This window comes from Emys orbicularis, chromosome 4 (assembly GCF_028017835.1).
Source record: "Emys orbicularis isolate rEmyOrb1 chromosome 4, rEmyOrb1.hap1, whole genome shotgun sequence".
Lineage (NCBI taxonomy): Eukaryota > Metazoa > Chordata > Testudines > Emydidae > Emys > Emys orbicularis.
Genome location: NC_088686.1, coordinates 19,201,093 through 19,217,537, shown reverse-complemented (window position 1 = coordinate 19,217,537; position 16,445 = coordinate 19,201,093). Strand labels below are relative to the sequence as shown.

Sequence of the window (16,445 nt, the reverse complement as noted above, 5' to 3'; positions counted from 1 at the left end):
CTAACTTCCATGGGAGCAGGATCTGGCGCTTTATGAATTAATTATTAAGATCCTGTGGATAAATAGAAAGATCAAGATTTTCTTTGTAAAAAATTGTTTGTGTTCTCTCTATATATATTCACTAATTATTTAGTACTCTGCCTTAAAAATTATCTGAACCAGAAAAAAGTCCTGCAGTAAAAATCCAAAGGCTGTCAGGTATTAGATTACCCCGCACAGGTCTATTTACAGCATCTCTTGCTGTATGATTCACACCAAACGACAGCTGGTTCTACAGCTGCCCCATATATGTATAAGACCAACACAGCTGCTTGTCTGCCAGGATTCCAGGAGCCAGCCTCATCCTTTATGAGGAATCACAGGCTCTAACTTCATAGGAGATATTGTGTGATAATGCAGTTAGCCATATTTCTGAGCCACGCCCTTTCACTAAGCACTTCCTGTTAATTCTAAACCACTTAGGTTACTTAAAATAAAGTAGATACATTGCTGCTAGATACACAATAGGAATAATTTTTTTTTTTAAGCCAAGATCAAGTCCTACAAAATCAGGCCTTCTAAAACGCAACAATGATAATTTGGCCAAGATACTAAAAGAACACTAGTTATCTCTAGTTATCATTCAGATTACTAACCAGAACCCTGAATTTCTTACCTCCATACAGCACAGAACAAGAACCAATCCTTATTTTTAAAAGTAAAAAATCCTTCTCACAAACACCACATTATATTAATGTTTATACAAAACAGAACAATGATTTAGTCTTACTTTAAATATGTTCACAACTGAGAAGAGAAAAAATAATATATAAGTAGCATGAAAGGTATTTATATCCCCAAGATTTATTGCAATGTGCATGGTAACTGGGAAGCAATAGGTAACAAGGTCATTTAACTTAAATTAAGTGGATGGTCAGTTCATAACAGTTCTTGGCAGCTGTGTGATGGAATTTACAAGAGAAGACACAACAGCTGTAAACAGGATAGTCATCAATATATCTGACACATCAAAGCTGATGCAGTTCAGACACTGCCATCCATGCACAAGATTCCAATACGAACCTAAAAACAACTATCCAACAACTGTATAAACACACTCTTATGCTGGATTCAAGTTACAAACAGAGAGAAGAAGAAGAGACCCCTACTTTTAAGGATACATGACCTTAAACATACAGAATACTCATTCACGCACCATTTCCAGATTTTCTGCATGCTATCAGCCAGATGACAAAAGCCTTCAGAATTTAACACTCCAACCCACAGCTGGGATTTGCAATGAAGGGAGTGAGCTAGGTTAGTCAAAAGGATTTGTCCTTCTATGTTACGGTTAAGCCAGATCATTATAAATATTAAACGAAAATATTAGAGGTAAAATGATTGAAGGGTAATCCATATAGAGACATTCCATGGCTGCTTCACACACATTCCGCATCAGGAAAAAATTCAAAAGTTAAATAATCTCCAATGAGGTTTGCCCAGTCTTTCACTAGCCCACAAAATCCGCGGTTATAATCAGAGACTAAAGTTTAACATTGCTTTTAAAAGGGACAATGGCAGATTTAAAGCCATATTTGTAAACAACAAACTGCCTTAGCTGTTTACTGATAACTCTTTGTGTCAGTGGTTCTCAAACTATGGACCACTGATGATTCACAAGGAGCTTCTGGTTGTCCATGAGAGCTGGCAGGCATCCTGAGGCTGCCTCCATCTCCTTGCTTCAAGCTACTTTGACAGGTGCCCAGGTTCTTCATTTCAATGAAGCGGCTGGATGCCTGTACAAAGAGCTGGAAAAAATGAACACAGCTGCCTTCCCTGCCACTGCTGTGTAGGAGGAGAATATAAACAGAAGCCTCCAGAAAGGACAAGAGCCATCAGTGGAACAAAACAAAAACAGAAGTAATGTTTCCCAATGTTTTCCACATAATCAATTTCTGTACTTGTGCCTTACGCTGCTATAACTGAAAGACTGTTTACTTTGTGCATTTCACCTAACTTGAACAAAGAGTGAAATGGAGCCATGGTTTCATTTTCATGCTGTTGTGCCCTAGCACAGTGCTCCACTGTCTAGATTGCAAACAGTTCAGGGGAAATGTTTAAAATTTTTTAAAGAGGAAAGTCATGTAAACATTTCTGCTAATTATGTTCTGCAACATTTCTTTAGTACAAAGAAATGAAAAATTTTGAACACAGATTATCTGTCTGTATTGTTCCTTCCAGAAAAGGATAGTACGCTATTCACCTTGGGGAATATATATATAGTTCTATAATGGTACGGGCTAGCTGCACCTCTGTCCCCTACCTAGTCTCTCTGAGTGTAGTCCCTCAGGTGTCAGACCTTGTGCCTTTACCAATCCCAGGCCCGAACTCCGCTGTTCTACCTCTAATTAGACTGGGCCTTAGACCATCAACCCTGTGTATCAATCATGCGTACCCAGCAAGTCTGAGTGAGCTCTGACAACCTGCAGTTCTTCCCTTTGGGAAGACAGTGACAAAACAGCTTTCCTAAAGGATGGTTTATTTTGCAGAAGGAATAAAGCATTTAGAGCAAAAGAGAGGGTCACTCACCTTGTGCAGTAACTGAGGTTCTTCAAGATGTGTCCCCCTGTGGGTGCTCCATTTCAGGTGACTGGGCGCCCCGTGCCTCTAGTCAGAGAACTTTGACAGCAGTACCCGGTTGGGCTGCACATGGGCTCTCTCCGTCTCGCACCTGTAGCGGCGGTTAACTAGCGCTAGGTGGCCAACCCCTACCTCAGTTCCTTCTCAACTGCAGAGGACCTTGCAAAAACTCCAAAGTAGAGGGGAGGAAGATGGGTAGTGGAGCACCCACAGAGACATACATCTCGAAGAACCTCAGTTACTGCATGAGGTGAGCAACCCTCGCTTCTTCTTCGAGTGCTGTCCTTATGGGTGTTCCACTTCAGGTGACTGTAGAGCAGTGCCCCTCAGTGGAAAGGAGGGGCTTCAGAGTTGGATCTGTGATCGATGATAGGACTGTGAGTCCTAATAAAGTGTCAGATGTCGAATTTTGCTCGATTGTGTAGTGCTGAATGAATGTGTGGGCTGAGGACCAAGTGGCTGCTTTACATATGTCCGTAATAGGCACAGCATTAAGGAAGGCTACCGACGTGGAGAGCGACCTGATAGAATGCGTTCTAACCCCCGGTGGGGGTTGCAGTTTGTCTTGGCTGTAGCAGAGATGAATGCACTCTGCAATCCATTTGGAGAGTCTCTCCTTAGATATAGCTTCTCCTTTAGATCTCTGTGTAGTCGACAGAAACCGTTTTGGTGCCTACCTGAATGGTTTAGTCCTTTTGAGATAAAAGGCAAGTGCCCTTCTGACATCTAGAGAATGAAGTGCCGCTTCTTGCCTGTTCTTATGAAGCTTAGGGAAGAATGCAGGAAGATTGATAGGTTAGTTGAGGTGGAACACAGAGGGTACACTAGGTAGAAATTTAGGATGCAATCTTAGAGTGACCTTGTTCTTGAAAATTCTCCTATGCGTCTTGTGGATGTGATGGTGACAAGGAAGGCTACTTTCATTGAAAGGTGTAATAATGAACATGCAGCCTAGGGTTCAAACAGAGGCCTGGTGGCCCAGTAGTTGGAGGCAAGTCCTGGAAGATGTTTGTGGACTGTTCACTGTAGCATTCATCAGATACACTAGAGTGACAAATCTGTGTGACAGTAGGGAAGCTTTCGCCGCTAACAAGTTCTAATGAGCCCCAATGAATTATAGTTCTTGTACTGGTGTCACTGTTGACTTTTGAATGTTTATTTGGAGACCGAGTTTTGTAAAGAGTGACGTCGTCTTTTGTATGGCTTCTTCCCAAGTGGGGGCTTTGAGCAGACAGTCATCTAAATATGGGTATATCATGACCCCTTGATTGCATAGATTGGCCACTGCTAGAACTCTGGAAAAAACTCGAGGGGCTGTGGAGAGGCCAAAGAGCAGTTCCTTGTACTAATAGTGATCTTGTCCCAAAACAAACTGGAGGAACCACCTGTGTGATGGATGTCTGGCGACATGAAAGTATGAGTCTTGCAGGTCAAGGGCTGAAAACCAGTCCCCTCATGGGATTACTGTTGCTAAAGTAATCATCCTGATAAATGTGTTTTGACAAATTTGTTTACGTTTCTCAGATCAAGAATGGGCCTCCAACCCCCGGTCTTTTTCTAGGTTAAGAAATAATGGGAATAAAGGCCCTTCCCTCTGTGTTGTACCGATACTGGTTCTACTGCACCCAAGTACAGAAGATGGTCTACCTCCTGCCTCAGAAGGTGCTCGTTAGGGTAGGTGGGGGGAATGGAGGTGAACTGGATGGACTAACTGGTGGTGATAATTTCCAGCACCCATTTGTCTGAAGTAATAATTTGCCATGCTGGGCAGAATGGTGTCAAATGGTCTGTAAAGGGATGGTTGGTAGAAAGAGGTTTCAGCAACTGGAATTGGGGGAGGTCTCTCGGACCATCAACCAAACCATCAAATTTGATGTTTCGGTCCAGGTTGTTGCGATGCAGGAGATTGAGATGGGAGTGGCCTACATCTTGTGGCTCTTTGCCTCCGCCTCTGGGCGTCATACTGCCTCTGCGGTTGTGTGTAAGGCACTGGTCTTGAGTGTTGTGATGGGTAATATATGCCCTGTTTTCATTTTTGTGCAGGTGTGTAGATGCCTAAAGACCAAAGATTTGCTTTAGAATCTTTCAATGCATGGAAGGACTCGTTGGTCTTACCTGCAAATAATTTTGGACCTTCAAAGGGAAGATCCTCTCTGGTGGATTGCACCTCCTTTGGGAATCCAGACAGGAGGAGCCAAGAGGCACATTGCATTACTATGGCAGTTGCAATAGATCTTGCCACTGTGTTTGCTGAGTCTAAGGATGCCTGCAGATCTGTTCTTGCCAGGAGATGGCCTTCAGAAATGACTGACCTAAATTGCTCCTTTTTGTCTTTAGGGATAAAGTCAATACATTCAAACAGTTTGGAGTATTTTGTGTGATTGTATTTCGCCATCAAGGCTTCATAGTTGGCTATTCTGAACTACAATGTTGCTGATGAATAGGCCTGGCAACCAAAAAGATGCAATGTTTTCCACTCTGGTCCTCGAATAGTGTTGTCTGCCCTGCTCATTGACAGCTTCTATGAGTTTGGCTGGGGATGTAAAAATAGAATTCTAGGTCCTTCAATGTGACGCAACACTTCTTATCCGCCCTCTTACTAGTAGGGGGGATTATTGTGGGTGTCTGGCAGCTGGTCTTGGCAGAATCCATGAGTGCCTCATTATAGGAAGGGCTATTTTGCAGGAGGCTGACGTGTGTAATATGTCCACCAACTTGTACTGGGACACAGCAACCTCTTCTAGGGGGATTTGAAGCGTGTCTGCAATTCTTTTAAACAGCCCCTGAAATTGCTTTAAATCGTCTCCGTTGTAGGCAGCAGAGGCATGATAGTCTCATCTGGAGAGGAGCAGGAGGTGTTAGTTGCAGAAGTGGCCTCCTAATCTAGAGCCTCCTCTGTTCCTCAAGTCTCCTCAGGGAGCTCATGGGGGCCCCTCCTGTGACGCTGATGGGGAGTGTCTCTGCCTTTCCCTGGAGGTACTGGGAGGCTTGTAGTAATGTTGTCTACGGATCCCAATACGGCCACTGTGGCAGGAATGACATTGGTGGGGGCATCCATGGATGTCAATACTACCCCTGGGTGCCAGCTCTGGAGCGGTGTCCTGGCTGTTCCTAAAGATCTGGTCTGTCGATTCCCTGGATGGGTGAAGAGTGGTGTGAGGAATAAACATCTCCCTCCTCATCGTCCTCCTTCTCCCTGGAAAAAGGAGAGGCAGATCTGTTTGTTTGTCTGTGTAACGGTGCTGAATGTACTGGTGCTATATCAGTACCGAGAAGAGGTGATTCTGGTGCTGCAGCAACCACTAAGTCCTTATGTCAGAAAAACTGTTGCGTTCCAAGAGACCTCCGTACCAAAGATGGAATCTGTAATTGTTGCAGTGCCGGGAATTGTTGTGGTACCAGGAGGTGTTGCGCCACCAGGAGAATTGGTGCTGATCGTGTCTGTACAGAAGAACGTAAAGTAGACTTTGGTACCGCTGTCTCTGCACTATGTGCCAGAGGGCCAGGAGATGGCGCCATAAGCTGAGGCACTGCAGAGGTGCTCAGTACCGAGTGTTTAGTTGCTGCAGTCGGTGTCATGGTAGAAGGGGTAGTCTTGTCTCTGCCATCCTTCTGAGAGCCTGCCCGCTTAGGGTCTTTGGCTTTAGTGTTACTGGAAGATCCTGCTGACTCGTAGGTACTTAACCATGGCGTGATTCGTACTGATAATATGGAGAGTTGGAGAACACTTCTTTTTCAAGGCTCCTTTCATAAGAGAAGTGGTAGCTCTCTTCTTCGTCCTTTTTCTGGGAGACAGGTCCTTCCCGTGCAGAGTCAGTGAGGGAAGTCTGTCATAAGCCGAGATGTGCGACCGGGAGTTTTGTGATCCCGGGTCGGAGGCTGGGTGGAGAGATTTCTCCATGAGGATGAGTTTAAGGCCCCTCGCTTTGGCAATGAAAGCACTTCTGAGATACATGCATTTCCCCCAAGCAGTAGACACACTAGGAATGTCCATCCGAGACTGGAATTGCCTCTCGGCAGGAGAGGCAACGTTTAAAGCCTGGAGACCCTGGCATTTACGGGTAAAATTATCCCTGAGAGGGATGAATGAAAACAAAGTAAAATATATTTTTTTTAAATGGAGAGAAAAAAGAAAAGGGAAAGGGATAGGAAACGAATTCTACCTAACTATTCAATCTACTACACTATACAGCTAATCCTAAATTTAAAGGTAAGTCGTACAGAGGCACTGCCGAAGCTCTGACTCGGACCAAGGGCGGTTGAGACGGCACTGACAGGGGGTTGGCAGCTAGTTAACTGCCGCTACAGGCACAATACAAGGAGAGTGCATGTGCAGCCCAAATGGGTACTGCTGTCAAAATGCTCCGACTAGAGGCACAGGGGCGCACAAGCACCCACAGGGACATCACTTGAAAAAGAACAGATTTTAGAATATCAGTCTATCTTACCTAAAGCCTTACCATCCTCTGATGGTAACCTAAGAGGGTAACTTCTTCAGATATCCCCTTTGGGTACCTATCCCTCAATCTGGTTCCCCTGGACCAACTTCCTCCTAACCACCACTCCCTGCATTCCTCAAGTTTTCCATTTCAACCCTGCCACAGTCCTTTTGATCTTCTGCTTTCCAGGACTAGTCCTGTCCTGGAGTTGTCTCTAAATGTCTCTCAAGTGTTTGCCGAGAAGTGGCTTGTCTTGAGCCATGCTATTCCCCAGCCTGCTTGTTCTTTCTTACAGACCCCTATTAAATTAGACCAATATATTCACACAGGGAGCATCCCAATAACCACATCAACAGACAGCGTTCATAAATTATTATATAGAGCAGTTCCACATCCATCACAAATATTACTCATTTAATTTTTAAAAGGATTTGAAGTAGATTCAATATATTTTTCTATAGCTATTTAATTTTAAAATTTTAATATAAAAATACACCCTGCTATATAATTATAACTTTTATATACTCCAGGAAGTGAACTGTACTTCTCCTCTTAAAGGTGCACAGATTAAAGAAAATAACCTATGTGTAAACATTTAACATTTCTCTATACTAAAGAAATTTTGCAGAACAAGGAATAAAAAGGTTTTTATCTATGTCATAAAATAAAATATACACATTTTTACAAATAAAGCGTAGTTAGTACAGGAAATTTTTAATAACAACTCTGCTATCTCAAGAATGGCATTTATTTAAGAATATAGTTAGGTACAATAGGTGTAATAAAGGTACCTCTGGTGCAAGATATTCTGGAGTGCCACAGAAAGTCTTCATTGTTGCTCCATCCTTGATACCTTCTTTGCATAGCCCAAAGTCTGTTATTTTTATGTGTCCATCTTTATCCAGCATAAGATTTTCCAACTTAGATAAAAATCCAAAGTAAAATGGTCATTAGATACACAATCCATACACATGAGTGAGTTTGTAAGATACTTGGATTTCTGCAGGTTATTCTTTTCAGCCCTGTTCACCCTGGGATAAGAATTATACTAGCTACCAAAGCACGTATCATGTAAATATACATTTATATCATTTCCCTTAGGGATAACTTCAAAAAAGTAACTTGAGATCATTGAGCAGTTGACATACATATAGTGAGAATATAGAAAATAGTCATACTACATCTAAGCTTCTTAAATGTTATAGCAGCAAAGAGTCCCGTGGCACCTTATAGACTAACAGACGTATTGGAGCATGAGCTTTCGTGGGTGAATACCCACTTCGTTGGATGCACTTTGTATTCACCCACGAAAGCTCATGCTCCAATACGTCTGTTAGTCTATAACAGGGGTCGGCAACGTTCGGCACGCGGCTCGCCAGGGTAAGCACCCTGGCGGGCCGGGCCAGTTTTATTTACCTGCTGACGCGGCAGGTTCGGCCGATCGCGGCCACCACTGGCCGCGGTTCTCCGTCCCGGGCCAATGGGGGCGGCGAGAAGCCGCGGCCAGCACATCGCTTGCCCGCGCCGCTTCTCGCCGCCCCCATTGGCCCGGGACGGCGAACCGCGGCCAGTGGGGGCCGCGATCGGCCGAACCTGCCGCGTCAGCAGGTAAATAAAACTGGCCCGGCCCGCCAGGGTGCTTACCCTGGCGAGCCGCGTGCCGAACGTTGCCGACCCCTGGTCTATAAGGTGCCACAGGACTCTTTGCTGCTTTTACAGATCCAGACTAACACGGCTACCCCTCTGATACGCAAATGTTATAGTCAGCAAAAGCACAAATTTAAAAACAACAAAGAAACTACTTTGCCCCTGCTTTTACTTAGAGCATCTTTCATAGGCCATTTCAGTACTAACAGAGGCTAGCAGCAGTGACAAAAACAATTAATCAATTTAAAGCTAAGGGATCAATTTACAATACCACACTGTGCATGGTAAATATGCTGTAAATTTACTCAAAATTTGGCAATTATCTAAAAACTGAGAGAATGCTGGCACTACCCATTTCTGATGGAACTACCCATAGTTCATGAAAATAAGTTCTATATGCTGACAGAACTTATGATATAGGGTGGGGTTTTCAAAGGAGCCTCAGAGAGACAGGTGCTTAACTCCTACTGAATTTCATAACAGCTTGAATATTCATGGATTCCAAGGCCAAAAGGGACCATTGTGATCATCTAGTCTGACTACCTATATAACACAGGCCATAGAACTTCCCCAAATAATTTGTAAGCCAGATCTTTTAGAAAAAAACATCCAATCTTGATTTTAAAATTGTCAGTGACGGAGAATCCACCATGAACCTTGGTAAGGTTCTCCAATGGTTAATTACTCTCACTGTTAAAAAATTTACATCTTATTTCCAGACTGAATTTGTCTAGCTTCAATTTACAGCCATTGGATTTTGTTATAGCTTTCTCTGCTAGATTGAAGAGCCCATTATTAAATATTTGTTCGCTGTGTAGACACTTATAGACTGTAATCAAGTCAGCCCTTAACCTTCTCTTTGGTAAATTAACTAGATTGAGCTCCCTGAGTCTGTCGCTATACGGCATGTTTTCTAAACCTTGAATCATTCTCGTGGCTCTTCTCTGAACTCTCTCCAGTTTATCCACATCCCTATATACCTAGCACCTTTCATCTAGATAGCTCCTAAAATTAACTGTGGACTGAAAGTATAGTAATAGCACTTCTCATACACTTCTGGTGAGGGAATGCAGCCATCATTCTTAATGAGAAAGAACACAAAAGTTTGTATGATTCATTTTTCCTCCCAAACAGAAAAGGGAAAACTTAGCCAGTTTTAACTGCAAGTGAAAAATAGGGCAAGGGAGCAGAATGTTCACACAGTTTGAATTTGTACATAGAGTGGGAAATTGACCAGACACCACAAATACCCTCCATTGCTTATAAGAACTACCAGGGTCTTTTTCATAATAAAGTGGTCAATTCTTTAATTACATATCCATGTGGAGATGCATCCCCAATAACAGAGTGGCCCTTCATATTCTACCAAGGCACAGGTTCCATACACTCGGAGGGAATCAATCCCAAAAGTACACTTTCTGCAGCACCTTGTACTTGTACTCAAGTGCTTAGTTTGAGATCTTATAACAATCACGGCCGACAATAATATAGCTGTAATATTTCTTTTATAACAAAGTTTGGTGGATAGGTTTATTGTATTTCAGTATAATCAGCTTCTGTGACTTTAAGAACTGTAACAGTCCAAACCCATTTTTAATAGCCTATGAAATTAACAGTCTTCTAAGTACCTTTAAATCTCTATAAACCACATTCTTCTCTGAATGCAGGTAATCCAGTGCTGATACAATCTCAGCTCCATAAAATCGAGCCCGGTCTTCAGAAAAGACACGCTCTCTTGACAGATGGAAAAACAACTACAACAGCAAGAATTTATTACATTTAGAATGCACATACTTCTGAGTTATGTACTATACTTTATAGACAATCCTGCCTGGAATCAGAATTAATCCAGAAAGGAACCTTTTCTCCCTGACACAGCTATGCTCAGAAACATTCTAAAAGCTGCACCATAAATTAAATGATTAAACATAAATGTAATAATATATTTCAAATTCACAGCTGCTCTATTTGACAATTTGATGTACTGTTAATTTTTGTCAGTATATATAAACAACTAAGACAAATCAAAACATTTTCTTAGCTAGTTACTTATTAAACCAGATTTTTATTGCATGACTTTAAAAGCAGGAGATTCCTTATTTGACGTAAATTGGATTTCTCTTCTTCTGAAATGTCTAACAGCATGCGTTTTCATTTACAGCTCTGTCCTCAAAGTACTGTGTTCTTTGAAATTATATACAAAAAGCTTCAATGGTGTAGAGAAACTAGAAAGCAGCATCACAGTGTACAAACCTCCTGCACCAATAAAAGACAGATTTGAAGATATTAGTGTAATTTTGTTAATTAGGGACTCATCCCTGAAAACCCTTACTTATGTATGTAGTCTTAACTCATGCGAACAGCCCCACTGATGTAGGACTACTCATGTGAGTTAGGACTACGTATATGAGTAAGTTAATGAGGGCTCAAAGCCAGAAAACCCTAACGTGAAACTGAATAAAAAAAATACAGGAAAATCCCAAAGCCTTTTAACGTGGTTTCCTTACCTCTCCTCCATTAGCATACTCCATAACAAAACACAAACGATCATGTGTCTGAAAGGAATACTTTAAAGCCTGAAACAAATTTAAACAAAGACTTAGCAGAGATCCCACATCAAGGTTTACAAAAGTGCTTTCAGCGAAGTTTTAGAAACAGGGATAGAGATAAAATACATTATATTGTAACAATATAGCAATATTTTATAGAAATTTCTCTCTGATAGGTTCTTCACCAGCACTTCAACACTGATCCCATGGTGGTTTTACTAAAACAACATATAGGTCAGATATGGGAGTTTAACTAACGTAGGGATCAATTCTGGAAAAACACACATGGATAACACTTGCAAAAATTGTCAAAAAGAGTTATAGTACTATTGGACTGTTATATCTCTGTCCCTTCTGCTTTCTCTACTGCTCCAGGCTGACAGCCAGCCAGGGGATTGAGAAATTCTGTCAATATGCATTTACCATCAATTCACAAAAAACAGAACAGGCAGGGAGAGTGATGAAATGTCATGAAGTGCCTTCATCCACTTGTATCATGTGCATCCCTGCATCACACGTCCCACCAGCTTGTTTGCCACACCCTTGGATTTATTTTGTTAGGGTCATGACCAAGGCTTACAGCTGGGTTTTCAAGCCAGGCAGTTGCAGCCCTTTGCTTTGCAGATATATTTTGATTTATGCAAGCATACAATTATATACAAACAACCATGTCAATCTGCATTACTAGGTGGCACATTTGAATCAATAACATTCTGGTGGAGTTTGTGGTTTGTCAACTCTGACAGTATGCCGTAATAAAAAGTAAACAAACATATACTGTTCTGTGTCCAGTCTATGGCATATTTTCAAAAGTGACTAATGATTCTGGGGGCCCAAACTGAGACACCATAAAGCGCTGCGCATCTACCCTCTGAAAATCAGGATCTTTGAAAACGTCACAAGTTGTGCACCCCAAAAATCAAAGTACCCCAAAACACTAGTTACGGTTAAAAACCTAGACCTGTGAGACTTGTTTTATCATCATGATAATGAGGAGGACAGCCGTAGCTGTCACAATGCTGAATTTGCTTACCAGATGTTCTAAAAAAGGAGGAACACTTACTGTTAAGAATGGATGCCTAGAATTCTGTAAAACGCGGTTTTCTGTCAGCGTGTGCGCTACTTCATCCTGCAATGCCCCCCAGAGAAAGTTATCAATGCAATCGCTAAAGAACAAGAGTTCCATTAAAAACAACAAATAAGTAGTCACTTACACAGGGTAAATTACAACTCTGAGGTCACTCTCTAGAAGCTAGAGGGTTACACCAGGGGTGAATTGGGCCCAGAATGTTCTAATTTACTCACCTTTGCAACAATAACTTCCTTCTTCAAGATTTTCATAGCATAATATCGTCCAGTTGCTTTTTCTTTAACTAGAATGACCTTCCCAAAAGTGCCTTTTCCCAGTAGTTTAAGGTATTCAAACTCATTCATGGTCTGTTAAAGATATTTAAGTTAAAAATAGGTCATGACCAACTTCATAATACATGTAAATAGTGTCTAAAGTGGATGAAGTGACCGTTTTGGTCAGTTAAAATGATGCGTATACCGTTTATGATTTGCTTCTAGAGAGTTAAAATCAGAAACTAGTTCTTCAGAAAGAATGATTGTTACACTTCCAAGGATATGACACTTCAAACCCACTGAATTGCTTATTAAAAGAAAAAATCCCTCCTCTATTTAACTGAGAATTTCTTCACGTGAAATAGGTAAGAGCCAAAATAGGTGTTTTGGCCACGCAGCCTGTGTCAGTGAGCAAGCTTGGGAAGGCCACCCACATCTCATTCTAAAGATCTGTCAGTCCGATTCTCGCTCTGAGGTTTTGACATGAGAATAAGTCTCCCCATATTTATGGGGAATCAGCCTTGCTGTGACCCTTGGAACGGTGCCAGAAAATGTGCAGAAACCACATTGCACACAGACTATCTTTCTCTTTCTTGTTTGTTTTTCTATTAGAAAAGGCGGAGGGAAAATAGGAAAGGGTTGGTCTCGAGGATCCTATTCCAGCATCTTCAAGGGGCAGTGCCAAGGGGGCGACAGAAGGTCTGTGTATCCAGGGGCTCACAAGTTCCTTGCTAGAAAGGATTAAGAGATGCTCCTGCTAACAGCTTTCTTACTCCCTGGCTGAAAGCATGACAAACTCTACTTCCACACTGCATGCTCTGCTAGGACTGCTTTAGTTCACTTTGAACTGCATTAACAAAAGCAAGACTGTCCTTTTGGTTGTGTGGGACAATTGGTTTCAGGATCTAAACAGGGATAGTCAATTTTCTTTGTCAAGGTCAAAATGTCTTGGTCAAGATATAGTCAAGGTCCAGACTCCAGAGAAAATCATTCAAAAACAACAACAATAATGATAATAAGAAGTAAATAAAAAGATTTTGGGGTCCGTTCAAATGCGTCTGGCAGTCTGGATTTAGCCCATGAACCACCTATTGACTACCCCTGATCTAAACAGTCATTCAGACCGATTCTTGCTCAGAGTGAATCAGCTCACCATAGCTGAGAAACTCTCCACCACCTCCATGGCACATTGGCTAAGCTAGTGAGGTCCTTTTAAAATTCACCTGCAGCATCCTATTGGAATCCTCCGGCAAGATGCTAAGGGCCCAATTAGTAGGGGTCATATTAAACTGATGGCAGCCGTGGTTCAGAGTGGCATATGGGTAGTTGCCCAGGTTGGTATAAATGTAATTTTGTAGCATAACGAAGCGTCAAAGCCTATGGTGCATGTTCATTAATGATGCAATTTGACAGGCATGATCCTTTTGCTGTCCATTGTTTTGGTTCATTTTCCCAAAACACAGGCACAACTCTGGGAACAAATGAAAGAAAGAGAGAGGCAAGGGCATAGAAAAAAGCCTTACTATAATTTACAGGGTAGGATCTTCTCAGAAACAAATATAGTGTTATGGGGGGGGGGGGGGGGAGAGGGAAAGTGGGTCTTAATGGCTGCCTCTGGCTTGCATTCAATACACCTAATAGTGCTCCTTCCCTTATAATTATTCAGGATCTAAAGGATTACTGGCTGACAGCTGACGCTGGACTCAAAGCTTGGAGCTGTGGCATCAGCTAGGTGTGCACATGTAACAAGGTTCCCTTTAAAAATACTGATCCTGCTATACTAACTTACCACTTTATGTTTTGGTTTTGTCATAGAAACTTCCATTTCTTCAGCACCTGAATTATCACTAGGGGAACCAGATCTAAAATCCATCATTTCCTCCTCCTGTTTCTTAAGGCTGTCTGCTACTGTTTGGATGGCTTTTGTCCATTCTTCCCTGAGAAAATGTAAGCAATGACATTTGTTATTCATGACCTCAGATTACCATCTGCCTCGGCAAGAGTCACAAAAGAATAAAGCGTGATTATCTGATAATGTCAAACCAATTCAATGAATGGTGAAAAATCCCATGTGTTTTTAGACATAAAAGTTGGTGTTCAAAAGAACACTTTTAATGTATATATCCATTATTACAGCTATTAATTGTTTTAGAAACAGGAGATGACTCAAGTCCCTGCAATATGAATACAATAACGACGACCTTCAATATATAGCACAATTTCTAAAATGCACATTCAATCTTTAGGGCAACACATCGTCTAAGGATACACACATTACATCTCAAAATTAGGCCTGCCAAAGCCAAAAAGCTACAAGGCACCTCCACAGCACAGAGCTATTTAACACACCCTCGCTTTTTCACAGTACGTTGTAACAAAAATATGCAAGAGTTTGACACATAGTGACAACTCATCACACACACATGCCATTTTTTAAATGAATATATGTTTTCCACTACCAGATAACACTGCCCAGGGTTCTTGGGCTGTCAGAGAAGACACTAAATGTGTTGCAATGCTTGTATACAATACAGCTGTAGCGTTTAACAAAATATCTCTGCTTTTGTTGGTTCTCTCCCTGCTTTGGGATTTCCCCCCTCCCCCCTAAAAAATAGTATTTTTGATCTTAGATGCAGGTACTAGGTTACAGAAAAGTGTCCACAATTGTTTCAGCAATGCATGCTCTACTACTGCCTCTCTATTCCTTTGGAGACAACTCCAATTGCAGTGAAAGTGTCTTCTGGGGAATTTCACATTGTAGGAAGCTACTGGAGTGAATGTTCTTGCCATTCTGGTTCATTTCAATGAAAGTCTACCAAAACAACAACTCGCATACAAACAATAGCTTATTTTAAATTTGTAACTATGTCAGGTATTTTCCCTCATCCCTACTCCCAACTTGCTAGAAAGGCCAAAACAAAAAATAAAGTGGATTAAGTTTGGGTATCGGCAGATTGACAAAAGTGGTAATTAGCAGTGAAGGAAAAAGTGTTGGGTTTTTTTGGTGAACCTTAAGAGGTTTCTACTGAGCACTTACCTACATTAGAAAAATGGATTGCGATTCAGTTGGTTTATTAACTTACCTCAGTCTAGCCACAACCTTTTTCCTACCCTGGACAAACTGCAGTGCCTTCTACTTCAAATAAGCAGGTGAAGGTGTACTCAGGTAAAAAGCCTATCCTTCACCTTGACCTGCTCTGTCAAGTTAAAAGGTGTTGCAATATATAGACACTAGGAAAAAGGTCATGATTAGAAGAGGTTAATTAACACACCCTGGCCTGCAGACAAGCCCTTAGGAGATGAGCTCGCTATGTCCCTAATACACCCAAACTCTTGATACCAATGGACAAGAGCCAAAAAATGGAAGTTAGATATTCTAAATGGCTGTGAAAAGCCCTGCAAACCTATTGGACAGGCCCACTTCTTTGTCCTTAAAATAAAATTTGCACTTGGTAAGCAGTATTCACTGACTGAAGCCAGGATAGAGCTGAAAACAGGAACATGCTTCCTTTTAAACTGTTTCCATAGACTTCATTTTCTAGATGTATTTACAGCACAATTCCTGACAAAGAACAGAATGAAGCCAAAGGAAACACCACTGAAAAGCTGATGAATTTCAGAAATCTTTGCTGAATGAAACTGCTTCACCAATTAACATCAACACCCACATTTTAGCAACCTATTTAGTCAATATTGAAACAGCTACATGTGAAATGTTCTGTGATTAACATAATAATAAATACTGCACGGAATATCCAATTTACAAAAGATTTTCAAAAGTATTTGGCATTGGCCTAACTCTGCTCCCACTAAGTCAGAGGTAAAAAAACTCCCAGTAACTACAATT

General features: G+C 41.5%; 1 protein-coding gene across 1 annotated transcript in view; it reads right to left on the bottom strand.

Annotated features, from left to right (window-relative positions):
• AKT1 (AKT serine/threonine kinase 1) overlaps window positions 1-16,445 on the bottom strand; it is a 56,472-nt gene that overhangs the window by 36,247 nt on the left and 3,780 nt on the right. The window contains exons 2-7 of the mRNA XM_065404502.1: window positions 14,388-14,535; window positions 12,560-12,691; window positions 12,318-12,383; window positions 11,213-11,281; window positions 10,334-10,459; window positions 7,850-7,978 (exon numbers count right to left, since the gene is read on the bottom strand). Of these exons, the coding sequence (XP_065260574.1) occupies window positions 7,850-7,978; window positions 10,334-10,459; window positions 11,213-11,281; window positions 12,318-12,383; window positions 12,560-12,691; window positions 14,388-14,535 (670 nt within the window). The remainder of the gene's footprint in view (window positions 1-7,849; window positions 7,979-10,333; window positions 10,460-11,212; window positions 11,282-12,317; window positions 12,384-12,559; window positions 12,692-14,387; window positions 14,536-16,445) is intronic.